This window comes from Phocoena sinus, chromosome X (genome assembly GCF_008692025.1).
Source record: "Phocoena sinus isolate mPhoSin1 chromosome X, mPhoSin1.pri, whole genome shotgun sequence".
NCBI lineage: Eukaryota > Metazoa > Chordata > Mammalia > Artiodactyla > Phocoenidae > Phocoena > Phocoena sinus.
This window is the reverse complement of record NC_045784.1, coordinates 43,411,516-43,439,353: the sequence shown is the minus strand read 5'-3', so window position 1 is coordinate 43,439,353 and position 27,838 is coordinate 43,411,516. Positions and strand designations below refer to the sequence as shown.

Below are 27,838 nucleotides of genomic sequence, written 5' to 3'. Positions count from 1 at the left end.
AGAACCAGCTTGTCCTGCAAAGGGGGCTTCTTGGGCCTCTGGCCATCTCCCCAGGAAAAGAGAATTTTTCAGGTCCAAGAGTCTGTCCCAGAGGCGGATCTGAGTGGGGTTTTGTAGGCCCAGAGGAGTCTTCTCCTTAGAGAAAAGAGTGATGGGGGCCTGAATGGGATCTCTCCAGAGCCAGGGATCAGCAAAGGGCAAGGAGAAGGCAGGCTTTAAAGTGCTCTGTCATCCTTTTTCCCTTCCTCTTGCCCAGCAGGCCTGAACGACTGGGATGATGATGAGATCCTAGCGTCGGTGCTGGCAGTGTCCCAACAGGAATACCTAGACAGTATGAAGAAAAACAAAGTGCACAGAGACCCACCCCCAGACAAGAGTTGATGGAGACCCAGAGACTGGAGACCATCTCCCAACCCCCACACTCCTGCCCTCTGGTGCCACCCCACCTTCTTTGGCTTTCTTCCCTCTTGCCTTCTTCCTTCTTCCCTCTCTCCCCTCCTTTCACTCCTCCCCACTTCCCTCCGGCTAGCCCACCCTGCGCGCCCTCTCATCGCTGCCACCACCATCATCACCTGTCTCTTCGCCAGCTGATGTGCCCTGTTGCCCCCTGCACAGCACCATCCCTGCATTCCACAGGGGACCCGGGCAAGGGTGCTGAAGGTAGGCGAGAGGCACACAGAGACAAACCAACTGGCAGCCAGGCAGCCCCTGAGGAGAGACATTCAGACAGAGGAAAGTCTCCTTGTCCCCGATTCCTTCCAAGATCAGAAACTTGTCACCCCACCACAAATGATGCCGGGGAGGTGGGAGGAAGAAGTGGGAAAATCCCCTTCCCAGTACCCCAAGAATGTCTGAGCCTTCCATGTTGAACTTTTTCTTTATTAAAACGTTACTTTTATCTTACAAAATCAACCAATCAAAAAGTGATGTAGACAACAGCACTGGCTCTATGAAAGTGGCATCTCTCTGGTTTGGGGGCAGGCAGGCCACGGGGCACGAAGATGTGATTGATGTCCCTGGCCTCCAGCTCTGTGGAGGCGGGCAGGGTCTAGTGTGAGCCAGGGTGGGGTGGGAGGGCAGGGGGGGTGGGCAGGTGTCAAGTGGGCTTTGGACAATGAGACTCTGACCTTGCTGCATTCCTTATGCTTCCACCACCACCACCAGTCTTTTTGGAATCTCGGGGTGGGGGGCACCTTTGAGGATCATGGCCACCGCCCAGGATTTGAGTGTGGGGGGTGGGAGCAGCCTTGGCAGATGGGGCACCCATGCCCTGCAGGTGTCAGCAAGATCCGCCATCTGTAATGTCCTTGGCACAATAAAACCAAATGTCAGTTTCCCCTGAGCGCCTCTGTTCTGTGTGGGGCAGGGGGTGGGTGAGCCTCTGATTAGAGGCGGTGATGGCACAGACCTTGGCTTGACCTCTAAGGGCCGTATGCTCTCCATTGGGGTTTCTCTGGGGGCCCAGAGTTTGTTCATATTTGATTCACTGGTTACTAAACCAGCTTTTGGACCTGTTACCACCAAGAAAAGCTCTGTCTTTGCCCATCGTCCTTGCCTCACTATTGGCACAGGATGTAGCCTGCCCACTCTATTTCCTGGGGTGTGATGGGAGCAGAGAACTGTGAGCTTAAAGGCAGGGACTGAACTTCCAACTTCTCTGCCTGCCTCTCGCCCCAATATGTTTGCTCTTTCCTTGTGATTGTTTGATTAGGAAATGCTTTGGTCAGCCACAACGGTTGCTTCATAGCAACATGAGTTTAGTGGAAGTGACCAGAGGGGACCTCCCCACACTTGGTTTTAGAAACCGAGGAATAGCTAAACCTTTTTTTGTTCATGTTCCCCAGCTCTCTTGACACTTCTGTCCTTGCCCTTCCTAGACTAGGTGAAGCCAAGGCAGAGAAGGATGGCTGGCCCTCAGGTTTTGTCAGTTGTCTTTGATGTCCCTCAATAATGGGGTCCTTGTGGAAGGATGTGTGTCCAGTTCTGCAGGTGAGGGTATGGCTGTCTGCAGGGTGTCTCTGTGGAATCCACTGGTTAAGCACATGTGTGGAGAGTTGGTTTGAAACCTCGGCTTTTTCTAACTATGTGGCCTTGGTCAAATCACAGGCTCTCTGAGTTTCAAGTGTCCCATGTGTGGGACAGGGGTGATTAATGTCTACTACCTCATGCTCTCTCTGGTTGTGAGCATTGAGAGAGTGTATATGGTCAGCATAATGTACGACGGCGCAGTGCCTGCCACGTTCTGAGAGCTCAAATGTTAGCAGGTATTATTTATTATCCTAATGTTGAAATTTCTGCACCATTTGGCCCCTGCCTACTTCATCTTGCCGCTCTGTCCAGTTTTCCTTGGCCTCTGCCTGGAATTTGCCTTTCCTCTGTCCCAAGCCTCCAACCTTGTCTTTCAAGATGGGTAGAGGGTCTCCTGAGAAGTCCTGTGTGACCCTGTCCACATTCTCACCTCTATCTACAAATATGTCTTTACTCCTTTCCCAGTAACTGTACTGTCAACTTCCTGGGCAAGGGCTATGATGCCTGACTTATCTGTGTATCTCTTAATATCTGCACCCCCTCTAGGGCCTTGCAGGCTTAAGTAGACCCCTAATAAATGTTGGATGAATAAGGGAGAGTACATGTGTGTATTTGCTTTTTGGGTGTTTGTGTGTGTGTGTGAGACTGTGGTGAGTCCAAGTCTCTGTGCATCTCACAGTGTCTCTAGTGTGTGTGACAAGGGCTTAGTTCCAGGTGTGTCAGATGGTGACTGAGTGTGGGACTCTATCTCTGACAGTTTGTGTCTGTTTCTGAGACAAGTGCATGTCTGTGGGGGTCTGTCTGTGACAGTGCATCTGTGGTTTCTTTCTGATAGGGTGGATGTCCGTTTGTATTCCTGTGACAGATTCTGGGTAGCTATTTCTGGACAGTTTCAGTGACAACACTGCATGTCTGCTGGTGTGTGTGTGTGTGTCTGTGACTGCGACTGGGTCAACCCATGTCTGTTTTTGTGACACTGCCTATCTGTGGCTCTATCACATAAGTATATGTCTGCCTTTGGAGCAGTGCATGTGTGTCTTGAGCATCTGTGTGTCTTCCTGTGACAGACTCTGGGTCTCATTTCTGGGGCAGTACAAGTCTTTCTGTGACACTGTATGTCTGATGGTGCCAGTATCTTTGTGACAAGTTCTGGCGGTATGTCTGACAGGACATTTCTGTGTCTTTGTCACATGGCAGTGTAGGTCTGTGTGAATCTATCTGGAGTGCCTTTCTGTAACAGTGCATCTCTGGTGTCATTCTGGGACATAATTTTCTGGCAGCATGCCTGCCTGACAGATTTCAGCCTCTGTGTGACAGTACATACGTACATGTGTGTCTAGGACAAGTTCGTGTGAATGTGTCTGGCCGTATGTGTTTGTGTATTTCTCACATGCTGCTTCTGTGTGTGTGTCTTTGGAGTGCATGTCTGTCCATTTGTAGCATGAGGCCTATTTTCCCCAAATTTGTGACTGAGGGTATTTTACTACCTCCCCGAGCCCTCGTAGCCCCTGTCTCTCTCATCCAGAAGCGCACCCCAAGCCACCACTACTCTGGCTTGCTCCCAAACCCAAGAACACCCCACCCCCGCCATTCCAGATTCTAGACCTGCTGACTGGGTTCATGGCTGGGTCTAGCCAGGTCTGTCTACGTTAAGGGTTTCACAAACACCCCACAGGCCGTGGCCTCCGGGCATGGGAACGGTGCCTTGGACCAGCGCTTCCCCTGAGGTGGTTGTCAGGGAGGTTAGCCCTCCCTGACAGCTGAACAGGTTCTTCCAGGATCCCCGGCTTCAGTTTCCGGGCGGAGGCCGCCGGGCGCCTAGAGGGCTCTGGTCCTGGTTTGAGGAGCACCCTTCCGGAGACAGGGTCCTGGATAACCACAGGCCGGGATTCTTAGAACCCTTAGAAGGCCTGGCGTTATCTCCGCGCTAATCTCGAGGCAGCGGCGGCCAACCAACTTCCTAGGAAAGGAGGCGGTGCAGTTTTTTTTTTAAGTTTATATATACACATACAGACACGTATATAAAAACAACTCCGCGCAACAACCAAAACAAACGCGCTTGCTGCAAAAGGGATTCCCAAAACCAGTTTCCTCTTCGCACGCGCCCCCTCATTTGCATGCAGACCCCGCCCCCGCGGAAGATCCGGGCATGTATTTGCATAAGGGGGTACTTGAAACGTTAGGGTGGCATGCAAATAAAGGCTGGCTCCGATTGGCTGGGGTACAGCAGGTGCTGCGTCCGGATTGATCAAAGCCAAGTGGGCGGGGCCGTCGCCCGGGGCGACTCTCTCGGGAAGCTAGTGCCCTGTCTCAGTAGCGTCGGGGCTGGCGCGCACGGCGAATCTTAAGGTTGCGCTGTTTGCTGGCTCTTCTGGGCCACCAGTTTCCTTACCTTCCATCCTGGCGCCCCCCAGTCCTGGTTCCCCGGCCTCGCTGCCCCGGGCGTCCACGCCTTGCGGGCTCAGCGGGCTCAATCTGCGCAGCTCCTCCTCCATGTTGACTAAGCCTCTGCAGGGGCTCCCGGTGGCCCCCATGACCCCCACGCCGCCGCCAGGTGAGAGAGGCTCCCCTACCGCGCGACCAGGCCGGGCGGGCTGAAGTGGTTGAGGGCGGCGCGGGGGGAGGGGGAGAGGGTCGCGGCCGGCCTCAGCACGCCGCCACCCTGACTTCCTCGCCTCCGCCTGCGTAGGAGGCAAGGATCGGGAAGCGTTCGAGGCCGAGTACCGACTCGGCCCCCTCCTGGGTAAGGGGGGCTTTGGCACCGTCTTCGCAGGACATCGCGTCACAGACCGACTCCAGGTATCCACCACGAGGGTCTTGGGAGGGCCAGGTGTGTGTGGCAGCGGCGGGAGCCCCGGGGCTGGGATGCTAATTGAGCAGGGAATGAGCCTACAGTGTGCGAGCGGTAGGGTCATGAGGGCCGGGATCCGGGTTGCTGAGGGTGTCTTGAGTGCGCGCGCGCGCGCGCGTGTGTGTGTGTGTGTGTGTGTGTGTGTGGCGGTCCAGGTGGGTATGTGTGGGAAGGGGGTGTTTCAGGGCAAGGATTCTGGAAGTCCAGGGAGTGAGACTGGAGAGTGGCGGGTCGTGAGGACTCTAGACCTTGCGGTCCACGAGAGGTGTATATATGTGAGAAGGTGGGGACCTAGAGTTGAGATTTTTGGGATTTTGGAGGCAGGTGTCCAGGGTGGAGCCGTGAGGACCAGGACCCCCCCTACAGGGTTGGGGTGTCCTGGGGCTGGATGGGAAGATCGAGGGCTTGGGGTGTTAGGAAATTCAGAACTCGTCACGTGGAGTGAGGGGTCCTGAAGCCTTGAAAAGGAAGAGCCCAGGGCCAAAGATGGTGGGAGAGGTGTACTTGGTTTTGGAGACTTGGAGGGCAGGGGAGAAGCACCAGCTCATTTGGGGTTGTGGTGTGGAGTGGTTGGTTGGGACCAGAAAGACTAGGGTGAGGGTCCAGACCGGGAGAGGTCTGAGGGTTATGTGCTGGCTCCCTCACCTCAGCCCGCTTCTTCAGGTGGCCATCAAAGTGATCCCCCGGAATCGCGTGCTGGGCTGGTCCCCCTGGGTGAGTATCTTTGCAGTCCTTTTTGACCTGGCGACGCCATCTCTGACGATGGATTTCGCCTTTCTATGGTTTGTATAACTCCTTGGGCCCTGTAACGGTGAGAAGAACACTCCTACCAGCCCATGTTTACTCCCCTGTGGTGATATCCACACCTCCATACAGTTCTGACTCAACCCAGTTCCCCTAGAGCCCTGGATTCTCCCCTCCCACCCTCCTTTCTCAGCCTCCAAACATTGCCTCAGGGGCTGCCCGCAGGGCATGCTGGTGAGGAAAGAGGGGCAGAGGTCATTGGTTGCCATGGTGACGGTGGCTGCTGCTCTTCTGCCTTTAGAGCGCTAATGGACAACAGGGCGGGTCTGGGCAAGTTGTAGGGGCGGGAGCGCCCCCTGGCGGGCTCTGGGGAAACTGCGCCTGAGCAGGCTTGTGGGACCCAGAGGGAGAAGGTGCCCCTGCGCAGTAGCGGAATTTTCATCACCGTGAGAAAACCTGTCTGCGGCTGTGCAAGTCAGTGCACTGGCCGGCAGAGGGCCCCAGCTCAGGCAGGAAGACTGCTTCTGGCAGTCCGTGTGCCCGCGCAGGGCTTCGAGAGTGGGGCGGGTTTTGTGACCAGTAACATGTATGCCTTTTATTGAGCACCGACTGTATGCCTCAGACTTTGCTTCATCATAAAAGCTTACTGTGTTCCAATTTCCACTTAAGTACTTTCATTCAACACGGTTCTAGATGCTTGGTGACAGTGACAAAATATCACATAATGACACTATTGGGTTCTTACTTTGTGCCAGTTCCTTTGCAGTTAATCACTTTTAGCTATTTAACAACTGTATATTAGCACCTAGAACGTGCCAGGAACAATTCTAGGCACTTGGCAAAATATTACATTTATTGAGAGCTCTTTTTGTGCTAGTCCTTTTCTACTAATTGCTTTCACCTATTTAACAACTATGTATTGAGCTCTGCCCTGTTACCAAGCATTGTTCTAGTGTTTGAGCTATGGCAATGAACAAAGCAGACAAACCATCACACAATAATAGTATTTATTGAGTGCTAACTGTGTCAGATTCTATGCTATAAAGTGCTTTTATCTATTTAAAACATTTTTAACATTTATCAAGCAACACTGTGTGTAAGGTACTATTCTAGTCTCTTTACAGATGTCAGTGGACAGAACAGATAAATTACTACATAATAGTGTTTATCACTTGCTTCTGCTGAAGGCCTTTTGTTAAGAACCACCTTCATTTATTCCTCAAACATTTCCTGAGGGAATTCCCTGGTGGTCCAGTGGCTGAGATTCGGCACTTTCACTGCTGTGGCCCAGGTTCAGTCCCTGGTTGGGGAACTAGGATCCTGCAAGTGGCACAGCCAAAAACAAACAAAAAAAAATGAACTGAGCTCCTATTACATGCCAGATGTGCAAAGGCTTTGGCTTTTTTAAAATTAAATTTTATTGGAATATAGTTGATTCACAATATTGTGTTCGTTTCTGCTGTACAGCAAAGTGAATCAGTTATACATATACATATATCCACTTTTACTTTTTTTAGATCCTTTCCCAATATAGGTCATTACAGAGTATTGAGTAGAGTTCCCTGTGCTATACAGTAGGTCCGTATTAGTTATCTATTTTACATATAGTAGTGCTAACATGTCAATCCCAATCTCCCAATTTATCCCTCCCCACCCCATAGCCTTAAGCTTGAATCACCTTCCCAATGGCTATGTGAGTTTAAGCCCTTAAGATGAGAGAACTGAGGCCCAGGGAAGGAAGCAGGTTGCTCAAGGCCACACAGTCAGGAGGCTGAGGAGCTATGATTTAAGTTCAGGCGAGAAGTCAGCCTCAAAGCTGCTAGCCTGATGTCTGTATTCTCTTTTCTCTCCCTGCTTCCCCCCCCCAGTCAGACTCAGTCACATGCCCACTGGAAGTGGCACTGCTATGGAAGGTGGGTGCAGGTGGTGGACACCCTGGTGTGATCCGCCTGCTTGACTGGTTCGAGACACCAGAGGGCTTCATGCTGGTCCTTGAGCGGCCTCTGCCTGCCCAGGATCTCTTTGACTACATCACAGAGCAGGGCCCGTTGGGTGAAGGCCGAAGCCGCTGTCTCTTTGCCCAGGTAGTGGCAGCTGTTCGGCACTGCCATGCCCGTGGAGTTGTCCATCGTGACATCAAGGATGAGAACATCCTGATGGACCTCCGCCGGGGCTGTGCCAAACTCATTGATTTTGGTTCTGGCGCCCTGCTTCATGATGAACCGTACACTGACTTTGATGGTAAGGCTTCCCTAAATCTCTGTGGGGGGAGTTTTCACCTTTTATCTTTTTGGCCTCTTGACATTTGACCTCCAGTGCTGGGGTATCCTGTAACCCTTGATCTATAGTACACCTTTATAAGGTTCTTGAGTTTTAATTTTAGGGGCTTTCAAGCCTTGCTCTCTAATAAGTCCATCTTCTGACAGTGCCCTGATCTTGTTCTGGGCTCTTATTCTGATGATGGGATCCTGCTATTATCCTGAGTTTTCTTTTTCTGGTAAGGAGGTCCTACTGTACCTTTTTTTTTTTTTTTTTTAACATCTTTATTGGGGTATAATCCTACTGTACCTTTTAAGTGCTTTTATTCCATTGAGCTTCTATTCTGGTGAGGGGACCCTGCTCATACAGTGAGTTCTCTTAATTCTAGTGAAGCAACCATACTTCCTGGGGAGGGTGGGATGGGAGAAGGGCATTATCAGAGAATGGTCTAACCTGTGGCTTATGTGCAGGGACAAGGGTGTACAGCCCCCCGGAGTGGATCTCTCGTCATCAGTACCACGCACTCCCAGCCACTGTCTGGTCACTGGGTATCCTCCTCTATGACATGGTATGTGGGGACATTCCCTTTGAGAGAGACCAGGAGATTCTGGAGGCTGAGCTCCACTTCCCTGCCCACGTCTCCCCAGGTGAGGCCCCACCCGCCCTAGCCCACCAAACTTCATCCCTCCCAGGGTTTGGTGCCCCCAACTCACTGCTAATCTCCTGTGTGCTTCTGATCTGCAGACTGTTGTGCCCTAATCCGCCGGTGCCTGGCCCCCAAACCCTCTGCCCGACCCACACTGGAGGAGATCCTGCTGGACCCCTGGATGCAGACACCAGCTGAGGATGCATCCCTCAACACTCCCAAAGGGAGTTCCACCCCTTTGGCCTGGTCCCTACTGCCCTAGTCCTGGCCAGGGCCCCCATTAGTTGGAATAGCCATCCCATGGCCACGCCACAGGGATAGATGGACATCTGTTGATCTGGTTTTACAGGTCATTAAAAATCCAGTGTTACTAGGGTCAGAGATTGGGGATCAGGTGTCAGAAGACATAAGCCAAGTTTACCTAGTCCCTATCCCAATCCTGCTAAGGAGCCTTCCTCCCAGAACGTATGCTCTGTTATTCTGGAGGGGGTCCTTCTTTCCTTCTTGTTTTGCTAAGGGTGTTTATTTGGTTGAAATTACATTCTGAGCCTGCAGGGCTCTTATTCTGATGAGCAGTAACCCCTACACTGGCACCTCCTGCTACCACCACACAAACTTAGTTTAAATGCTCTGACTTGGGCAAGGGTGCTTTCCTTCCAATACCCCAGCGGCTCTTATTTTAGCAAAGGGACACTTTCCCCTAGCCTAGGGTCCCATATTCAGTCAAGCTGCTTGCCTACCTCAGCCCAGGTTGTTTATTCTGGGGGAGGTAAGCCCTATTGTTGTCCCAGGGCTTTTGTGTGTGTGTGTGTGAGGGGACCCTACTCTGTTATCCCAAGTGCTCTTATTCTGGTGAGGAGAAACCCCACTTTCATGATTTGGGAGGGGATGGGAGATGGACACTACTAGAGTCCACTAGGATGGGGTGGATGGTTTTTGGGGGGATGGGGTGAGGGAAATGTCTTGTTGTTTGTTCTCCTAGGGCCCCACCCTCCACCTTTTTTTGATTCTTGCTGCCTCCTTCTGAGCCAGGGTTGTCCAGTTGCTGAAATGTAAATACTTATGTATTGGGGAAGGAGAGCTCCAACTGTATCTTCCTCTTCCTTCTCCCCCGCCTGGATTATTTAAAAAGCCATGTGTGGAAACCCACTATTTAATAAATGTAATAGAATCAGAAGCGACTGGCCATTTGTAGATGTGGTGAGGCATTTGTGGAGCATCTGCTGAATGCTGAGCCAAGAGGGAGATGGATTGGACCTCTCTGCCCACGGGAAGCCTCAGTCTTGTGGTGCCATCCTGAAGATCTTTTATGGGTTCATTTAAGGTGAAAGAAAAACTTGATTTTCCCCTCAGCTCTTATGTAGCACCCCGTATGTGCAGAAGGGCTTCTTTGGAGATACCATAGACATTGAAGATGTCTGGGACACACTCCCAAATCAAAGATGGTCAGCTCAGAGGCAGAAAAAACTCCTTTCCCCCAACCCCAGGGGAGGAGATACCTTCCCCATGGGAGAAGAAAAGCCCTTTCTGGGGCTTGGTGAGGGCAGGGTGGGGGTTGAGCGCTGACAGGAATCTTCCTAGCCCTTCCTTGTTTTCTAATAACGTCCAAGGTGGAGTCACCTGTTTTGCCTCTACCTTTTTCACCTTTTCCTTGTCTTCTTACCTGTTCATCCCGCTCACTTCAACTTCCTCAACTCTTGACTTACCTGCCCTGCCCTATTTTATCATAGTTGCACTTGTCCCGACCTCAGCTGTACCTTCTCTTGCCCTGCTTTCAACAGCTAACCTAGGGAATTTCCTGGCGGTCCAGTGGTTAGGACTAGGTGCTAGTCCTAACTGCGGTGGCCCGGGTTCAATCCCTGGTCGAGGAACTAAGATCATGCAAGCCAGGCAGCGTGGCAAAAAACAACAAACAACAACTAATCTGTAAACCTCTCACCTGCTGGCTTACCTACCCCCTTCTCACTTTTCCATTCTTAATGGTGACTCACTTGCCCTCCCTTCTCAGTCTGAACTCTCCTGTGCCATTTCACTAGTATATCCTTAACTGCCCTGCCTCTATCTGCTCGCTTACCTGCCTGACCCTCACCTGCCCTGTTCCCTCAAAGTCTCACTTCCCTCCCAGATGCCCGCTGTCTCTCCAGGGGGCGGGGGTTGGCCTCGCCGGCAGAAGGGAAAAGAACTTCAGTCCAACCCGGAAGGACCCAGGAGTTTTGATGCAGAAAGGGCGGTGCCATCAGAAGGTGGCAATAAAGAGCCGAGACAGGAGACGGACACCGGAACCAAAGAGACGAGGAGACAGAATGGGCGGGCGATATGGAAAGCGGGGTCAAAGAAGATGAGGGCGGGTTTAGTAACGGGAGTGGGCTAAAGAGGCTCTGTAAAGACAGTGGGAGACTGAGCCGGCTGCGTGCCCTGTCTCCGGATCTCAACGGAATTTGGAAATCCTGAGGCCGCTCTTAAACTAGCGTTCAGGAGAGAACGAGGAGAGCCACCGCTCTGGGAAGCTTCTCGCTCGTCCGATCCCCACCCCGGGGTCCCGGAAGCGGAAGTAACGGACACGGAAGTGGCTTACTGTTGCCGAGGGGACGGGCCAGGCAGATGCCAACATGGCAGCGGTGGGGTCTGGTGGTTCCCCCGCGGCGGCCGGGCCAGGGGCGGTCTCTGCAGGGACGTTGGAGCCTGGGACCACGACTGCGGGTGAGACAGGCTGTGGCTGAGCAGTCGGCGGCGGGCCGGGGGGTGGGATCGCTGGGGGGTCAGAAAGGTTCCTCACTGAGGCGAGAGGGAGCATCCCGTACGGACCAACCTATGTGTGGGGAGTGGGGGGTGGGAGGAGGACGTGTGTTTGGGGGGCGCGGAAGAGACCATTCTGAGGGTGATGGGGAGGTTCCTTCTGCAAATGGGGAGTAGAGACCATTCTGAGTTGGAGGCGGGTGTTTCCTTTTGGGGAGGCTAAGACCACTAAGACCATTCTGAGTGTGTGTGGGGGTCCGTCCTTATACAAGGGAGAAACCATTCTGAGAGCGAGAGAGTTCTTCCTTACAGAAGGGAGGAGCTGTTCTGAGGGAGGTGGTTTCTTCCTTGTAAAGGGACAGGGGTATTGTGAGTTAGGGTGGGGCAGGTTCTTCCTTATATGACTTAGAATGTTTTGAGGATAGGGATGTCCATTATATGGGGAGAAGACCGTTCTGGGGGTCCCTTCCCGATGGAGATAGTTCATTGTATGTTGCAGTGGGAGGGGCCTTCCTTATATGGCGGAGAAAGGACGTTCTGAGGGTGCCAGGCCATTCCTTATAACGGGGAGAGTTCATTGTGAGTGTGAGCAGGACAAGGGATAATTCCTTGGGTGGGGGTATGCGGTGGTGGGAGGATGATTGGTGTATAGGGAAATATTTCCTTATATCGTTAAGGGACCCAGACCATTCTTAGTGGAGTAACCATTTACTACATGGGGTTCAATCCTTTGGACAGTGAGGGAATCATTTCTTATATTTGTTAGACCATTCTGGGGCAGGGAGGAATCAGTCATCATAGGCGGGAGGGGTTGGAGAGACCATTCTGAGTGTAAGGGAATGGAATAATTTAGATGAGAGAACGTTCCTTAAGGGATGGATGTGCCTTATATACAGTGGTCTCATTCCTTGTATTAGGGTATCATTTTTCACATGAGACAATCATTCACTAAATAGAGCCATCATTTCATATAAATCTTTGGTTGTTCATCCATAAAATGGGAACACTGATAGTTCATTCAGAGATCAGAGCCATGTAGGGGTCTGTTGAGGTGATCCATGTAAATCCCTTATCCCAATGGTAGGCACGCAGTAAGCACTCAATAAATGTTGAGGATGCAGTTGGTATTCTGCCCAGGGCAGGGTTGCTTCTCACTCAGGGGAGGGAGAGAGAGGGCTGAGGTGGGTGTCCAGGACCTGCCCCACCCATTTCCTGACACCTCAGCAAGGATTCCAGGTATGGGCTGGACAGGGAGAGGCCCACTTCTCCCTTTCTGGCTCTTCCTGCCTGTGGCTGAGGCAGTGGAAGCTGGCAGGGATGAGACTCACGTTGGGTCAGGATAGGCAGGCAGAAGGAGGAAGTAGCGGTGGCTAGGAGGATCCTGGTCGAGAAAGGAGAGGGGAGGGTGGTAGTGTGGTTATGCCACAGCAGCTTTTGACCCCTTCTTCCCCCTTACTCCTTCCATTCCCCACAGCTCACCGGCGCCTCAAATACATATCCCTAGCTGTGCTGGTGGTCCAGAATGCCTCCCTCATCCTCAGCATCCGCTATGCCCGCACATTGCCTGGGGACCGCTTCTTTGCCACCACTGCTGTGGTCATGGCTGAAGTGCTCAAAGGTCTCACTTGCCTGCTGCTGCTCTTCGCACAGAAGAGGGGTATGAGCCAGGGAGAGGGGCTGCAGGGAGGGGGGCTGCATTGGAGTCGGTGGGTGGCAGTGTGTGTGTGTGTGTGTGTGTGTGTGTGTGTGTGTGTGTGTGTGTGTACGTACCCGCTCCCACGTGGAGGGTTTGGTTGGGGGATTATCTCTGTGTCTATGAAAATGCCTGGGGACTGTGTAAGTGTGGCTTGGCTGCCTTGTACCTCCAGCTATGAGTAGCTGCATCCACATGTTTATACTCCTAACTCCCCAGGAGCTGGCCAGTAAACATTAAAGGAATGAGACAGTCTGTGCCCATAAGGTAGCAGGTGACCCTTATATGATGATTTATTGATTTCTCTGTAACTTTTCATTATGGAGAATTTCAAACACAAAATCAGAGAAGATAATAAAATGGTAAAATATCCATGTCCCATCACCGAGATTCAACAATGATCAATCAACTCATGGCCACTCTGCCATTAAACAGCATCAGTGATTATCCACTCACTACCAATCTATGTGTCTGTTTACCTACTCCTGCACCTTGATATATTTTTTTTTTTTTTTTACGGTACGCAGGCCTCTCACTGTTGTGGCCTCTCCCGTTGCGGAGCACGGGCTCCCGACGTGCAGGCTCAGCGGCCATGGCTCACAGGCCCAGCCGCTCCGCGGCATGTGGGATCTTCCCGGACCGGGGCACGAACCCGTGTCCCCTGCATCGGCAGGCAGACTCTCAACCACTACGCCACCGGGGAAGCCCCACCTTGTTATATTGAAGTATGTCCCACATGAAGTATTATTTTGAAGTAAATTCCCTCTTATTATCTTGAGTAAATATTTCGGTACATTTAAAATAATGACTTCAATCAGTCATGACTGTTAGAAATCATACATCAAAAAATTAACAATAATTTTTTAAGTTAATCAAATAATCAAATATCCAGTCAGTGTTCAAATTCGTAATGATTTCTCAAATGTCGTAAAAGTTTTAAAAATTTTGTTTGAATCAGGTTTATATAAAGTCAGTGCTTTGTAATTGGTTGGTGTCTTCTAGGTCTGCTAGCCTCTAGTTTCCCCTCCAACTGTTTTTTTTTCTCTCTGCAGTTAATTTCTCGAAGACATAAGGTTGTTTGTCTTGTAGTCTTCGGGTAGCCTGGATTTTGCTGAGTGTCTCCCACTGGTCTCATTTAACATGTTCTTCTGTCCTCTATATTTCCTATTAGTTGAATTTATTTACTAATTTAAACACCTCCCCAAAGGCCTTCTTTAAAATGTTGCCCAGTCATTTCTCTATAAAGGCCTCGCATGCGGCTCTGCCCTAGGTATTTACACTGAAGAAAGCATTCTCACCCACTCATTAGCTCCAGGGCCCTGGGAGGCAGCAGTTTAGGAACTCATCTGCTCTGTTCTAGATTGATTCTGAGACGGTTCGAGTGAACACTGTGTGGCAGGCCATGTTCTGGCCGTGGAGGTGGACATGTTAGTGATGCAGACGTGCATCTTGCCCTCAGGGGGCTGATATTTTAGATGGGGAGAAACAAATAGCTACAGGTTAATCACAGCTTTCATCTCTTATCTACAATTTCAGCAACCCCCCCCCCGTTTTATTTTTTTAGTTTTCTCATTTGGTGTGAATGTGTCCACGGGTCACTGCAGAAATATGAATGTGCTTGATTACGGTGTGCAGCCCCATATACGTTGTGTGTGTTATGTGAAATATATAGCATATATGCCGTGTTACCTTTCTAACACCTGGACATTCTTGAACACCCAAACCCCTGGGCCCAGGGAATTTGGGTAAAGGGTTAGAGGTTGATAGTTACTCCTGGGATTAATGCCATGAAGGGAAAGGGCAGGGTTTTGTGAATGAGCATCAGCAGGAGTTCCTGCAGTAACCTTGTGCAGTGGTTGTGGGGTTTTCCCTGAGGAGGGACACTCAGATGAGTCTTAAAAGATGAACTGCAAATAAGTGGGGTGAGATTTGCAAAGGTCTTATTGTATAGGAAACTATTCTCATTTATTGATTGGAGCAGGTCCCAACCAGACTTTCTGCTTTAGAGTCAAGCCTGCATTCTTCCATGTGACAGGGGCAAATGCTTGGTGTGTGTGGGGCTGACAGAAGGAGGCGGCCAAGTGGAAGATGGCCCCTGCCCTCAGGCAGCTCTCAGGCTAGGAAGGAACTAGGAAAAGTCTAAAAGTTGAGTCTAAGGGACTTCCCTGGCAGTCCAGTAGTTAAAGCTTCACCTTCCAATGCAGGGGGTGTGGGTTCGTTCGATCCCTGGTCAGGGAGCTAAGACCACACATGGCTCGCGGCCAAAAAACCAAAATGTAAAACAGAAGCAATATTGTACAAATTCAGTGAAGACTTTAAAAATGGTCCACATCAAAAAAATCTTTAAAAAAAATAAAAGCTGAGTCTAAAACTTTCCCTCTGCTTGGTAAACAGCTTTCCACCCACACTCCTAGAGCTTCTACTTCACAAGCTCCTAGTTAGTGCTGATTATTTCATTGCACAAACTGTACTGAGTGCTTGCCCTGGGACTTTGTGCCAGGGAGGTGGGCCCTAGGATGAGTGAAATATGGTCTGTGATTCTCAGACTGAGTATCCGAAAGGCTTGCTGGAGACATGTTTGTACTGTAGAGAAACCGAGAGTGCAGACCTCATTCTAGCCCTCAGGGAGTCGGAGTGTGGTGGGGATACACAGGCCCAGGCCCAGTCCTGTCCTTTAGAGGATCCCCATCTTTGGAAGTCAGCGCTAAACAGGGCTCTCCTCCCTCCACCTAGGTAACGTGAAGCACCTGGTTCTTTTCCTCCATGAGGCTGTCCTGGTGCAGTATGTGGACACACTCAAGCTCGCAGTGCCCTCTCTCATCTACACCTTGCAGAATAACCTCCAGTATGTTGCCATCTCCAACCTGCCAGCTGCCACTTTCCAGGTGAGCCCCAAGCCCAGGAACTGGCTGGGGTGGGGGATATAGGATGTTGGGGAGGGAGGGCTGCAGAGAGCCGGGGCTGTGTTTCCTCCAGAATGTCCTTGGATCTTCCTCAACCTCGGTTTCCTTATCTGTGAGAACTGGGAATAGAAATGGTAATAGTAGCTACTCACTGAGATGATTAAAAGAAGTAATATCTGGGAAGAGCCCTTGGTTGGTGATGGATAAGCTTTAGGCTATTTACAAGCAACCTTTAAGATGGTTAAAGAGCCTGGATTCTGGGGCCAGGCTGCCTGGGTTCAAATCCCAGCTCTGCTACTTTCCAGCTGTGTGATATTGGGCAAGTCACGTAACCTCTCCATCTCATCTTTAAATTGGACATTACAATAACACACTTCATATGTGAGGATTAAACGAATTCATGTGAAGTGCTTAGACCCACACCTGGCACATAGTAAGCTCTATGTAAATGTTTACTGACGTCATTTCATGGCTGATTCATTTGTATCAACACATCCTTATCAAGACCTCCCTCATCAGGATGTTTACCATTCATTCATTACCTGCTGTGTGAGGTGCTTCACATACATCAGTTGTATTTACAGATGGTATGTCAGGGCTCAGACAGGGCAAGTGCTTTGTCCCTCGTCACACTGCTAGGACATGGGGTTGGGATGTGGACTTGGGTGTGGCCCAGGACGTCCTTGCACAGCCATCCTCCTGTGTACTTTCTGGGAGGCGCCTCAGAGCTATTTAGCCACATCTCAGTCAGTGGCCAGTGGCTGGATATTTTTGCTGTTTTTATGGTTATCTACCCCACCCTGTCCCTCCATTGTGCCTGGGGGCCCACAGTGGGTGCCGTCCCCCACATGTACATGTTGGGGGTCGGGAGCAGCCCTCAGTGTCTTCCACATGCCACTCGCAGGTCACGTACCAGCTGAAGATCCTGACCACGGCACTGTTCTCCGTGCTTATGCTGAACCGCAGCCTTTCCCGGCTGCAGTGGGCCTCCCTGCTGCTCCTCTTCACCGGAGTCGCCATTGTCCAGGCACAGCAAGCCGGCGGTGGGAGCCCGCGGCCTCTGGATCAGAACCCTGGGGCGGGCCTAGCAGCTGTCGTGGCGTCCTGTCTGTCCTCGGGATTTGCAGGTGTCTACTTTGAGAAGATCCTCAAAGGCAGCTCAGGCTCCGTGTGGCTGCGCAACCTGCAGCTGGGCCTCTTCGGCACAGCCCTGGGCCTGGTGGGGCTCTGGTGGGCCGAGGGCACCGCTGTAGCCCACCGCGGCTTCTTTTTTGGGTACACGCCTGCTGTCTGGGGCGTGGTGCTCAACCAGGCCTTCGGCGGGCTACTGGTGGCTGTTGTCGTCAAGTATGCCGACAATATCCTCAAGGGCTTTGCCACCTCCTTGTCCATTGTGCTGTCCACTGTTGCCTCCATCCGCCTCTTTGGCTTCCACGTGGACCCTTTGTTTGCCCTTGGTGCAGGGCTGGTCATCGGTGCCGTCTACCTCTACAGCCTGCCCCGAGGTGCAGCCAAAGCCATAGCTTCCGCGTCTGCCTCCACCTCTGGGCCCTGCACTCACCAGCAGCCTCCGGGGCAGCCACCGCCACCGCAGCTGTCTTCCCATCGTGGAGACGTCAGCACGGAGCCCCTTCTGCCAAAGTCAGTGCTGGTGAAGTGAGGGCTGGCAGTGGCGGGGGGGGGGAGACAGGGAGGGACACTGGGTGGAGGGTGTTGGGCATCTGCAGGATCCAAGTTGCCACCGGGGCCTGGCTCCCATGGGGTTGGAAGGGTCTTTTCTTCCAGGTTCTCGAGAATTCTGGAAGCTTGTGGGACTAGGGCAGGGCATCACGTGAACCCTTCCTTGTAGCCAGGGGTTTTTAGAGCTGCCTCCTCTGTCTCAGTCTAACCTCTTTGGGGACCGGGTTGGGGGTGTTGTTATTCAAGGCTTTTTTTGTCTGCCCCCCCTCAGCCAGAGGCATCCTGTGTCTCATGCCTGGGAGAGCCCCTCCCAGCAATCCCTCCACCTTTGTAGGGACAAATTGGACAAAAATCCTACAACTCCTTAGTAATGACTGATGCCTATGTGTGGGGTTCCGATTCTGATAGCTTGAGGCCTTCTCTCCTCCCTGACAACCACACTGGATCGTATTAGTAGCTCTTTTTGTGGCCTTGGGGCAGCTTCCCTAACACAGGGACTTGAAAATGGGCCTCTTGTGAGCACCCAGAGAGAGAGGAATGGGGGGCGACAGCTGAGATTTTTGCATCAGCCCATTCAAGGGGAGGGTGCAGCAGGGGCCATTTGTTTGTGATTTGGGGGTTTGTGGTGTAATCAGATGAATGATCCAGGGTGTGGGAAAAATGGAGAAGGGAGGTCCTTGAAGTGGCCTAATCTCATGGAATCTAAGACACTGTCAGTTGCTGGATGCAGGGTTATTTTCTAAGATACCCTGAGAGGAAAAATAAAGCTGCCAGCCACACTCATGATACCCCACTGGCTGTACGAGGCACCCTTCATGGGGAGGGGTGTCTTTAAATTGCTGAAATGTGGAACCTGCCCCCTGCACTCCCCAAAGCTTATTGACCCCTTAACTGTCTCCCAGGGTGTATATGGTGTGTGTGTGTGCGTGTGTGCGTGCGCGCACAATGCCTGGGCTATCTTTGCTATATGTACATAGGGCCGTTGGATCTTTATTTTTGATTAATTTGTTCTGATTTTTTGGTTTGTTTTTTTAAGGAACTGTAATGAACAAATGTCAGGATACCCAATGCCAAATAAAGATATTGTATTTATTTAGTCCACGTGTAGCTTTCTGACCCAGGGTACCCGCTCTCTCCACATGGGCTCTGTTACTAACCCTGGGGACTACCAGCCTCCCTAGTCATCCTTGCTTGCTCAGGACGTCCACCTGCCAGCCCACCCCAGCTTTCTGTGTTTTTCTTTCCTCCCCGTTCCCACCACAGGTTGCTCACCAAGGTGAAGGGTTCCTAGCCGCTGGGATTGAAGACGCTGGCCTGGCCTCACTCTCCCTTCTTGCCCTGGTCCAGCCAGGACCAAACGCTCTGATCAGTACTGGGGGGGGGGGTAGACACCGAACCCCCTGTCCCCACACCCCCTCTCCCACGCAGGGCTGACATGACTAAACTCTGGCCCAGACAGGACCCAACCACCCCCATGCCCCTGCTACCCCTACACTATTTCTTAGGTGAGTTTTTGTAAATAAAATGTGTTTTGCATCTTGCTGGCTTGGGTTGGGAAGTCTCAAAAGTGTGAGAGAAGGAAGCACTCAGGTCTCGTGGGCATGATCCACCAAAAAGCTTTTATTAAGAACCCCAGGGTGGGCCGGGCTGGGGAAGGTTCAGTCCTGCTGCTTGGTTCGGGAGGCCTCGGCATTGGCCCGGAGCACAGCCCCCGGGGATGGGTAAGGGCGCTGCTGGAAGAGGGGCCCGGCTGCTGTCGTGTCTGCACCCGTCTTGGCCTCATTCCGCTTGGGGAGTCCTGTTGACCACGTGCCCCTGGGGGTGACAGGGGGCGGGGGCGGGAATGTATAATATGTGTACTGTGGCAGGCACCTCCCACCCACCCACAACTGACAAAGGGGGAAAGGAGACAGGAAGAAAGGACCAGTCAGCGGTGCAGTGAGTCAAGAGGAAAAAGAAAGGGCTCTTGAGGGGTGGTCAATTACCGGGGTGCATCTGAGTACGAACTGGGGTCCATGGGGTCTAATTCTTCATCCTTCCGGCTTGCCACTGCGGAAGTAGGTGGCAGAGTGGGGTCTTTGACGGGGGCACAAGGAGTCCCCGATCACCGAGCTCTCCCATCCCCGGAAAAAATGGAGCCTGAGGCTGCCAGGCCCCAGGCTCAGGCACTCGTGTGAAGCCAAGCGAGGGCTTCCTTACACTGTGCCCCCCTGGTGCCCCCGTTGCCTCACCCCAGCTTACCCTTCTTGCTCTTGGGGTAGGGAGCCAGCTCCTCCCGGCGATGGTGGCGCCGTTCTTTGCCCTCTTCCCGGTCCACCTTGTCATACCCGCGGTCCCGGTCCCGATCCCTGTCCCGCTCTCTCTCTCTGTCCACCTTGTCATAACCACGCTCCCGGTCTCTGTCAGACTTCTCATGGCTCCGTTCTGACTTCTCATGGCCGCGTTCCGACTTCTCGTGACCTCGGTCCGATTTCTCGTGGCCCCGGTCCGATTTCTCATGGCTCCGATCCAACTTCTCCTCAGCATCTGGGGACACGAAAGCCTTGTGACTTTCCTCCTCCCACCTCAGGACCCAGCAGCCTCTGCCTTCAACAGCCTCCTTTGCCTGGGGCTGGGTCTGCCTGGTCTTACCCGCCCTGGTCTTTTACCTGACCCCTCTTGGAGAACTGCAAGAACACTCGAGGCACCCTTGTATCTGCCAACTCACCTGCATTACTGCTCCTGAGCTTCTTGGCAGATTTGGAAACAACGGAGTTGGGATCATGTGGGGACAGCCAGGACACGAGGTCTGTGTCCACATTCCAGTAGTAAGGGAGCCCGCTGCAGGGCAGTGGAGGGAGGGAGGGAGGGAGAGAAGGAATGTCAGCACGGATATCCTCTCCTTGTAGCCTCAACTCTTGTCTCCCCAATCTCTGCCTGTACCTGCCCCATGCCAGGACCCTACAGGGAGGGACCTCCAGATCTCTTCCCTTGTGGCCCCCATTTGCCCCCAGCCCACCCCCCTGCATCCCCAGACTCACCAGGAAGGGTCAAACACCTTGTACCAGCTTGGTGGCAGGCCTTCCAACCGGGTAGCCTCATAGTCCACAGGATCATCATCATAGTCCTCGGCAATGATCTCTTCCTCCGGTTCTGGCAGGACAAGGAGGAAAGGAGGACAGCAGTAAGGACCAGAGGGATCCCCATCCTGCAGTCAGGGCCTGGGGAGACACACTCACATTCACATGGACCACGTGTGTGTGCCAGGTCTCAAGTACCCTAAAAAATATTGCTCACATTCCAAATCCAAGTATCTGAATATCAGGATTTACCAAAAAATTTACCCAAATCTGTTCTGTTTCTGGGTTCAGATATGACATAATGTTACCTGAACTTATCTGGTTTCAGACTTTAGACAGGGATTCATTAAAAAACATGTATCCATATTTATTCAGTTCCTGAGTTCAGATAGTATGTGATACCATACTATCCAAATCTATTTGGATAAAATTAGTTTCAACAAAAAGGGGATTATCTAAAAATATGTCCAAATCTGTTCAGCTCCCAAGCTTGGCGAATATGAGGTTTCTGACTCCGGTATATTGACTAGCAAGTTTGGATAGCAAGGGATTTATCCAAACGCTTCTCTGAATCTATTCAGTTCCTGAGGCCTACAACTGTTGTCAGTTACTATCAACAGAATGAAAAAGGTGTATGAGTACCTGGACCTCCGTAGGTCTATCATAGATTTCACCTATAGCTAACAATGAAATGTATATGTCAGCAACAGCAGAGTGCCTGTCACACAACAGGCCCAAAATAGATGTCAGTTATAATCATCGGTATTGTTAGTAAGATATATACAATCGGCACAGGGCCTGGTACCAACAGCCTTAAAGTAAATGTCATATCAATGATCATTATCAGTATTATTAACCAAAGATCTATGCTTGGCACACAACAGGCTTGTAATAGATGTCACTTATCAATAAAGTGAAAATAAGATGAGTTTGCCAGTACCTGGAACACCCTAGCCCAAACTAGATGCCAGCTTTTGCTATTACAATAAGGTAGAAATACTAGCAACAGCAGCACAGTAGGCCGAAATGATAGATCCTATCATTATTTTATATACTGTTCACCATAATGTGTATGACAGACACTTCAAGTAGACCCAAAATTTATGTCAGCTATTGATACGGTGAACAATAAGGTATATATCACCAGCACAGTGCCTGGCTCCACAGTAGGTCTAAAATAATGTTATCTATTAGTATGGTAAAGAGCAAAGTATTAGCATCCTGCCACTGTGCTTGGCCCACAGGAGGCTGCGGTAGATGTCAGCTTCTGTCAACTGTTACTATCCTTATTATTAGATAATTTGTAACCACTTCCAGGGATTGATGGATGGATTAAACTTGGGATATAGGAGACCCCAAAATACACGTCAGCTGTCAGTATTATTAAGGATGAAATGTCTATTCCCCGTCCCCACCCGCCTCCTCATACGGTAGGAATGGGTGTCAGGAATACGCATTGTTAACAATGAAATGCCTGCCACCCCACTGCTTGCTGCGAAGTAGGTCCATGCTAGGTATCAAGTGGCAGTATCAACAACAAAGTGCCTGTCAAGCCTGCCACATTGGTAGGCCTATCTGCTCTTAGCTCTCTCACCGGGCTCCAGATGTTTGAGAATGCCTCTCTTGGCCAAGCGGGTCTGCAGCGCAACGGGCAGCGGCATAGCGGATAGCAGACAAACCTAGGGAAGAACAGATAGACCAAAAAACAGCTCAGATGAGGACTGAATCTCATCTTGTAACCAAGCGCCTCCCCCAGCAAGTACTCATCTGGACCCCCACCTACACTAGGAGCTGGGCGACAGACCCTACGCTAAAAGGTGGAAGGGATAAATGGCAATCTCACCAAAACTCTCACCAACCCTCCTCTCCCGGGCCGGGTACTCCAGGCCCGGGTTCCTCTCCCAGGCCCGGGTTCCTCTCCCAGGCCCAGGCCCAGGCTCCGCCCACTGCCAAAGAGGCCAAACGCGACTGCCCCTCGCCCCAGAAATGGGCTCACCCAACTTCCCCCGAAGACTACCGGGTGGAAGGAACCAAAGCGCTGGGATGGGGGAGCAGAGTGCAACACCTCCAGCTCCAAAAAATGCGCCCACCCCGACATTACCAATACAGTCACGCGGGTAGTGGAAAGCTGACAGACTAGCCGTCTCTCTCTCGTCGCTTCTATGAGTGCCAGGACTACACGACTCTCTTCTCCCAAACCCCAGAACGAGGTCCTCTCCCTCCGAGCCTGGAGGAAACTGGGCTAAGCTCAGGCTGCGGCGAAAGGACGACACAAACTTGGCTGGCCAATGAGAGTGCCCCTTGGTCTGACTTCTTCTGGCGAAACGACCCAATCATTGCCCTGGAATAGGTGGAAAGCTCGAGCGCCTGTGTGCATTTACGGTGGGGGCGTGGTCCGGCCGCGGTTTAGTCAGACTGCGCGGCCGGACGCCGGCGCCATGGAGGAGTACGCTCGGGAGCCTTGGTACGGCGAGGGGCGCAGGCCTCGGGACTGTTGCTGGGGCGCCATGGCCAGCGGTGGGAGGCGGGCGGGGGAGGCATCGGCCACACAGCGCCACGTCCCAGACTTGGGAGACTCTTAGACGTTTGTTGTCTCCTTCTGCTCCCCTCCCCTTGCTTCCTCCTACTCGGGCTCCGTTAAGAGGGGTCACAACTGTGTGCCTAAAGGAGAAGGTGCGGTGCAAGGACGAACCACACTCCACGTTTCCCTTGCCTTCGTACCTCCCAGTCTGTCTTTGTTAACGAAAAGACACGCTGGTCGAATCCATTCCAGCCGAGGGGGTGGTGCGGTATTGAGCGGTGCTGGATCATCCCGCCGGTCTGCGATTGGTTTTTCCCAGTTGTACGTGTTTAAAAAAAAAAAAAAAAAGAGGGCGTGGCTTGGTTGGACGTGCTCATTGTGGGAAAAGGGGGTGCGGGCCCGTTCTGCTTTAGTAACGGTGCTAGCTTAACACTTCTGTAGCGCTTATTTAAACTTGCCAACTCTTTGCTTGTTATCAATTCATTTAATCATTGATAGTAGTAAAGCGGTTGATTTCTTGGTTGGCTGCGAAGGGGAGGGGCGGACAGGGCAAAGACTAATATTTTCCCTCCTTCGCACTATTTCTTGCTTAAATGAGGGAGAGAATAATCTATTATCTGAAATTCTGCTTCCCATTTGGGTGACTTAGTTTCTCCCAGTTGGAAAGAGTCAGTGTGACATGGCAAGAGGGAGGGCTCACATTAACCCCATCCTCCCCTTCCCGCTTGCAGCCCATGGCGAATTGTGGATGATTGCGGTGGCGCCTTCACTATGGGTGTTATCGGCGGTGGAGTCTTCCAGGCCATTAAGGGCTTCCGCAATGCCCCTGTCGTGAGTCCTGGCCTTCCCTGGGTGGCGCGGGGGTCCTGCCCTGCCCACATGGGATACTGTTCTGAAAACTGCTTGGAGCTGCCAGTCACATGCACTTATTCATTCTGGTGCCTGCTCACCTACTATATGCCAGGCCTGGCTCCAGGATCTGGAAGTTTGGAGGAACTGCAAACATGACCTCTGCCCCTCACCCCCCGACCCAACTGGAGCTCCTCTGTGGAAATGCTGTGATGTCAAAAGGGTCATCACCAAAACCTAAATGTGTGTGTGCAAAGCCAGTCAGATTTTACCTAGAGGCAGATTCTGGGTTGGGAGCCTGGATAGAGGGAAGTGACAGGAGTTTAATTGGCAGGAGGAGGACAGCCTTAAAGCTGAGAAAATGCTTTTAATTTAACGTAATCGATTCCCTCTCTCTCTCACTATCTCTGACAACCCCCCTCCCCTTCCTGGGAGACCTCATGAAATGTCATGACTTTAAATGCCATGCATTTGTCAAGGTCTCTGCAATTTCTCTGTCTAGCCCTGTCCCTCCCCTCATCTCCTGGAGCTCTCTTTCCTAGATCTTTGTCCAGGTTTCTCCCTCTCATCCTCAAGGTCTCAGCATAAATGCCCCCCTCCTTAAAGAGGTCTTTCCTGACCCTTCAGCCACTGTCATAGCTCTTTTTCCTATTTCCTCTAGCGTTCTTATTGCTGTCTGAAGCTATCTTATCTGTACCCTTATTTAGGATCTGTCTCCCCCACTATAATGTGAGCTCTGAGAGTGTAGGGGCCAGGTCTACCTTGTTTACTGCTGTATCCCTGCACACAGCCTGGTGCCTGGCACATAGGTGCTAAGTAATGAATAAATGAATGATTTCTCATCCCAGCTCTTAGAGCACCTATATTGGGGTGCTCCCCAGCCCCCTAGTTCTTGGCCCCTTCCCCACATCTCTACCCCTGATACCCCTCCAGGTTTCCTGCCCCCATCCCTCTCTTAAAAGCTAGAAACCTTGTCTGCCAGTGGCCTCAGCCGGGCTCTGATTCCCTTCCTCCTCACTTTCCTCCAGGGAATTCGGCACCGAATGAGAGGCAGTGTCAACGCTGTGAGGATCCGAGCCCCTCAGATTGGAGGTGAGAGGTTTGGGGAGACAGAAGTGATAACAGAGTTGAGCTGGTTGCTCCTTTGAGTCTAGACTGCAAGTTGGGGGTCCAGATTCTAGTCCCACCTCTGCCTGGGACTTCCTGGGGGAGTGACGTTTCCCAACAATTTCATATGGGTGAGTTCTGGAGTTTAAATCCAGGCCCTGGCTCTTCCCTGCTGTGTGACCTTGGGCTAGTGGCTTAACCTCTCTGAACCTCATCTGCAACATGGGGATGACAAAACAGTAAGTTCTGTAATTTTTGTAGCTTAGGTAGTACTTACTAAGTGCTGGTTGCTCTGTTAAGCGCTTTGATAGTATTAACTAATATAAATTTTCAGAAGTCAAGTAACATGCAGTGTGTAGATCAGGTCCTGGCACACAGTAAGACTTGAGTAAACATTTTAACTATTGTATTGTTAACTGGCTTTGCTAACCCCTTTCCTTCTCCCTGAAACCAAGGTCAGAATTCCAGTTCTGTGTGGTAGTTACAAAGATCAAAGTTGCTCTGTTAAAAGCCATATAGAAGGGAGTTCCCTGGTGGCCTGGTGGTTGGGATTCCGGGCTTTCATTGCCGTCACCCGGGTTCAATCCCTGGTCAGAGAACTGAGAGGAATGAGTGCATGGCGGGGCCAAGCAAAAAGCCATATAGAAGCAGATAAATCTGCCCTTAAAATACTTGTCAGCCCCCTGTGAAGGTGAAAGGAGTGCCGATGGCAATTACAGACAGATTGAAGGAGCTACCACAGAGACAGATGGGGGCTCTCCCCTAGGAGTTTGCCATCTGCCTTTGCCTCTGGGTTTTTCCCCCCGTTCTTTGCCAGAGCATTCAAGCCTTGGGAGTCCCTGGACCCTGAGCCGTATATTCTGGGGATTCCCCACAAACACTAATTAGGCTGTGGTCCCTCAACAGGTAGCTTCGCAGTGTGGGGGGGCCTGTTCTCCACCATCGACTGCGGTCTGGTGCGGCTGCGGGGCAAGGAAGATCCCTGGAACTCCATCACCAGTGGAGCATTGACCGGGGCTGTGCTGGCTGCCCGCAGTGAGTGCCCCATCCCCAGGCCCCGGCCCCTTCCACCCTGTTCTGCCTGCTCTCACCTGTCTCCCTGTGCCTCCTCATTCCTCCAGGTGGCCCATTGGCCATGGTGGGCTCAGCAATGATGGGAGGCATTCTGTTGGCCCTCATCGAGGGTGTTGGCATCCTCCTCACTCGCTACACTGCCCAGCAGTTCCGCAATGGTGAGTTCCTGGTGAAGCTGGCCAGGGAGAGGTGGGAAATGCTCTGCCTTGCCTCCTCCACTCATCTTTATCCAATTCTTCCCGCTCCAGCACCCCCATTCCTGGAGGACCCCAGCCAGCTGCCCCCTAAGGAGGGTACCCCAGCCCCAGGCTACCCCAGCTATCAGCAATACCACTGAGGAAGTGACCGCCTGTCATCGCCACCGTGGGAGCTCCTCCTTGGTTCCCTCCGCGATGATCTACCTCGAAGGGAGGGCTGGCTCCCGGTTGGCCCTGGGACCCTCCAGAGAGGGCCTCTACTCTGTTCCCTTATCCCAGGTTGGGGGGTGGGGCACCCCAGCTGCCCTGATGGGTGGGTCCCTTCTCTCTCAGGCACCCCAGCCCCCACTCATATGTAACAAGCTCTTACCCCAGTCCCTTTGCATGGCGCCCTAATCAGTATTTAAAGCCAGTTTTGAAATGCCTATGTATGTACTCCTTGAGCCACCCATTGGAACTGCTCACTAGGACAAGGGGTAGAGCCCTCTTCAGGGACTTGGGAGCCCTAGGATTTGGAGTCCCACAGAGAGTGGGCTCTAGTAAAGGTTTGTGGGATGAATGTGTAGGAGGGGGAATGAATCCAGATGTGAATAGTACATGAATAAGGGGGCCAAGTGTTGAATCACAAGCAGACAGAAGAGGAACAGGCTTGGGAAAGAAATGAGTGAACACAGGATTGCTGGGGTAGAGGGGTGGTTCAGCATGCGGCACCTCTGACCCCTCTCCCCCATGTCCCCATTGCAAAGACTGGGAAATCTGACCTCACAGTGAACTCTGTCCTTCTGAATACCAGTCACCCCGTTTGTGAAGATAATTCCCCCTCCATGTGGCCTCACCAGGGACCTGGGATGGAAGTAGGGGTCGGGGAGACCCAGCTTCCTTGAAGACGGTACCCTTAATCTTCTCCTCTGCACTACAGAGAGATTTCTGCTCTGCGATGCTCAGGGTTGTCAGTATTTAAGGGTACCGGATGAGGTTTCGTTTTGGGGGTGGAGTGGGGGTTATGGGAGAGAGATTTTCTCGGATGGACATCGGCTCCAAACACTGTCTCTTGCATGCAAACACCTACATGTGTGGGGCAGACGCCTCCACTGGGGTGCAGACGGCCTCATGGGAGACACACCAACTGTCCCTTTTATGCAAGCCATTGCAAAGAGGTGGAAATGCCCTCTCATACAAACTCGCTCCCTGGGGGTGCAAATGCGGAGTTCTCAGGCCTCCCAAGGCCCCAACGAGGTCCTAGTGGTCCTCGGAGGTAGTAGAACTGCAACGCTGCTTGATGGACTCAGTGCCAGGCGCACGTAGCAGGTCCCGTGCACACAGTTCTCTCAGTGCCCCAGCAGGGCCCTGGCCTCGAACTTGCCGACTCCATGGCCACGCCAGCAGCAGCAACACACTTGCCTGGGTAGGACCGGGATGCCAGTCCGACCCTGGGTATCCCAGGCTGCAACCCTTGTATTTCCAGGCCACTTCCTTTGGTCCCGCCCATTC

The 27,838-nt window shown here is 52.0% G+C and overlaps 5 protein-coding genes across 11 annotated transcripts in view; 4 read left to right on the top strand and 1 right to left on the bottom strand.

Moving 5' to 3' along the window:
* OTUD5 (OTU deubiquitinase 5) overlaps nt 1–2,624 on the top strand; it is a 28,602-nt gene extending 25,978 nt beyond the window's left edge. For 2 of the 3 annotated variants that reach the window (XM_032619496.1, XM_032619493.1), the window contains exon 9: nt 257–2,624. In XM_032619496.1, coding sequence (XP_032475387.1) covers nt 257–381 — 125 coding nt within the window. In that variant the 3' untranslated portion in view covers nt 382–2,624. The remainder of the gene's footprint in view (nt 1–256) is intronic. The other variant, XM_032619494.1, reaches the window with a different exon arrangement.
* A 1,674-nt stretch (nt 2,625–4,298) lies between these two features.
* On the top strand, nt 4,299–18,636 carry PIM2 (Pim-2 proto-oncogene, serine/threonine kinase). Its single transcript, XM_032619171.1, has 7 exons — nt 4,299–4,582; nt 4,718–4,827; nt 5,543–5,593; nt 7,492–7,864; nt 8,353–8,529; nt 8,627–11,228; nt 15,691–18,636. Exons 1-6 carry the CDS (start codon nt 4,522–4,524, stop codon nt 8,788–8,790), a joined length of 936 nt encoding a protein of 311 aa, XP_032475062.1. The 5' UTR covers nt 4,299–4,521; the 3' UTR covers nt 8,791–11,228; nt 15,691–18,636.
* On the top strand, nt 11,096–19,082 carry SLC35A2 (solute carrier family 35 member A2). 4 transcript variants are annotated; one of them, XM_032619169.1, is made up of 6 exons: nt 11,096–11,228; nt 12,739–12,921; nt 15,691–15,842; nt 16,765–16,987; nt 17,324–17,501; nt 18,804–19,082. In XM_032619169.1, exons 1-6 carry the CDS (start codon nt 11,138–11,140, stop codon nt 18,829–18,831), a joined length of 855 nt encoding a protein of 284 aa, XP_032475060.1. In that variant the 5' UTR covers nt 11,096–11,137; the 3' UTR covers nt 18,832–19,082. The 4 variants fall into 4 exon arrangements, with proteins under 4 accessions (XP_032475060.1, XP_032475061.1, XP_032475058.1 ...); XM_032619170.1 differs by lacking the exon at nt 16,765–16,987 and having other exon boundaries at nt 17,355–17,501; XM_032619167.1 differs by having other exon boundaries at nt 16,765–17,501.
* A 53-nt stretch (nt 19,083–19,135) lies between these two features.
* On the bottom strand, nt 19,136–22,854 carry PQBP1 (polyglutamine binding protein 1). 2 transcript variants are annotated; one of them, XM_032619172.1, is made up of 7 exons: nt 22,701–22,854; nt 22,194–22,278; nt 20,561–20,672; nt 20,248–20,360; nt 19,782–20,066; nt 19,526–19,589; nt 19,136–19,355 (listed from the first exon to the last, which is right to left on the bottom strand). In XM_032619172.1, the coding sequence occupies exons 2-7, from the start codon at nt 22,258–22,260 to the stop codon at nt 19,199–19,201; spliced, it is 798 nt and encodes a 265-aa protein (XP_032475063.1). In that variant the 5' UTR covers nt 22,261–22,278; nt 22,701–22,854; the 3' UTR covers nt 19,136–19,198. The 2 variants fall into 2 exon arrangements, with proteins under 2 accessions (XP_032475063.1, XP_032475065.1); XM_032619174.1 differs by lacking the exon at nt 22,701–22,854 and adding an exon at nt 22,443–22,582.
* Nucleotides 22,855–22,933: 79 nt separating this feature from the next.
* Nucleotides 22,934–26,774, top strand: TIMM17B (translocase of inner mitochondrial membrane 17B). Its single transcript, XM_032619175.1, has 6 exons — nt 22,934–23,063; nt 23,852–23,951; nt 24,998–25,061; nt 25,983–26,111; nt 26,198–26,308; nt 26,399–26,774. Exons 1-6 carry the CDS (start codon nt 23,038–23,040, stop codon nt 26,485–26,487), a joined length of 519 nt encoding a protein of 172 aa, XP_032475066.1. The 5' UTR covers nt 22,934–23,037; the 3' UTR covers nt 26,488–26,774.
* The last annotated feature ends 1,064 nt before the right edge of the window (nt 26,775–27,838 follow it).

Coding starts and splice junctions, on each gene's coding strand:
- PIM2 (XM_032619171.1), top strand. CDS start 4,522: ATGTTGACTAAGCCTCTGCAGGGGCTCCCGGTGGCCCCCATGACCCCC. Junction 4,828..5,542: donor GCGTCACAGACCGACTCCAG/GTATCCACCACG, acceptor CCGCTTCTTCAG/GTGGCCATCAAAGTGATCCC. Junction 7,865..8,352: donor ACCGTACACTGACTTTGATG/GTAAGGCTTCCC, acceptor GCTTATGTGCAG/GGACAAGGGTGTACAGCCCC.
- TIMM17B (XM_032619175.1), top strand. CDS start 23,038: ATGGAGGAGTACGCTCGGGAGCCTTG. Junction 23,064..23,851: donor GAGTACGCTCGGGAGCCTTG/GTACGGCGAGGG, acceptor TCCCGCTTGCAG/CCCATGGCGAATTGTGGATG. Junction 26,112..26,197: donor GGCTGTGCTGGCTGCCCGCA/GTGAGTGCCCCA, acceptor TCATTCCTCCAG/GTGGCCCATTGGCCATGGTG.
- PQBP1 (XM_032619172.1), bottom strand. CDS start 22,260: ATGCCGCTGCCCGTTGCGCTGCAGACCCGCTTGGCCAAGAGAGGCATT. Junction 20,361..20,560: donor AAGGTGTTTGACCCTTCCTG/GTGAGTCTGGGG, acceptor ACTGCCCTGCAG/CGGGCTCCCTTACTACTGGA. Junction 19,356..19,525: donor TCGTACTCAGATGCACCCCG/GTAATTGACCAC, acceptor TGTCACCCCCAG/GGGCACGTGGTCAACAGGAC.
- SLC35A2 (XM_032619167.1), top strand. CDS start 11,138: ATGGCAGCGGTGGGGTCTGGTGGTTCCCCCGCGGCGGCCGGGCCAGGG. Junction 12,922..15,690: donor GCTCTTCGCACAGAAGAGGG/GTATGAGCCAGG, acceptor CCCTCCACCTAG/GTAACGTGAAGCACCTGGTT. Junction 15,843..16,764: donor TGCCAGCTGCCACTTTCCAG/GTGAGCCCCAAG, acceptor TGCCACTCGCAG/GTCACGTACCAGCTGAAGAT.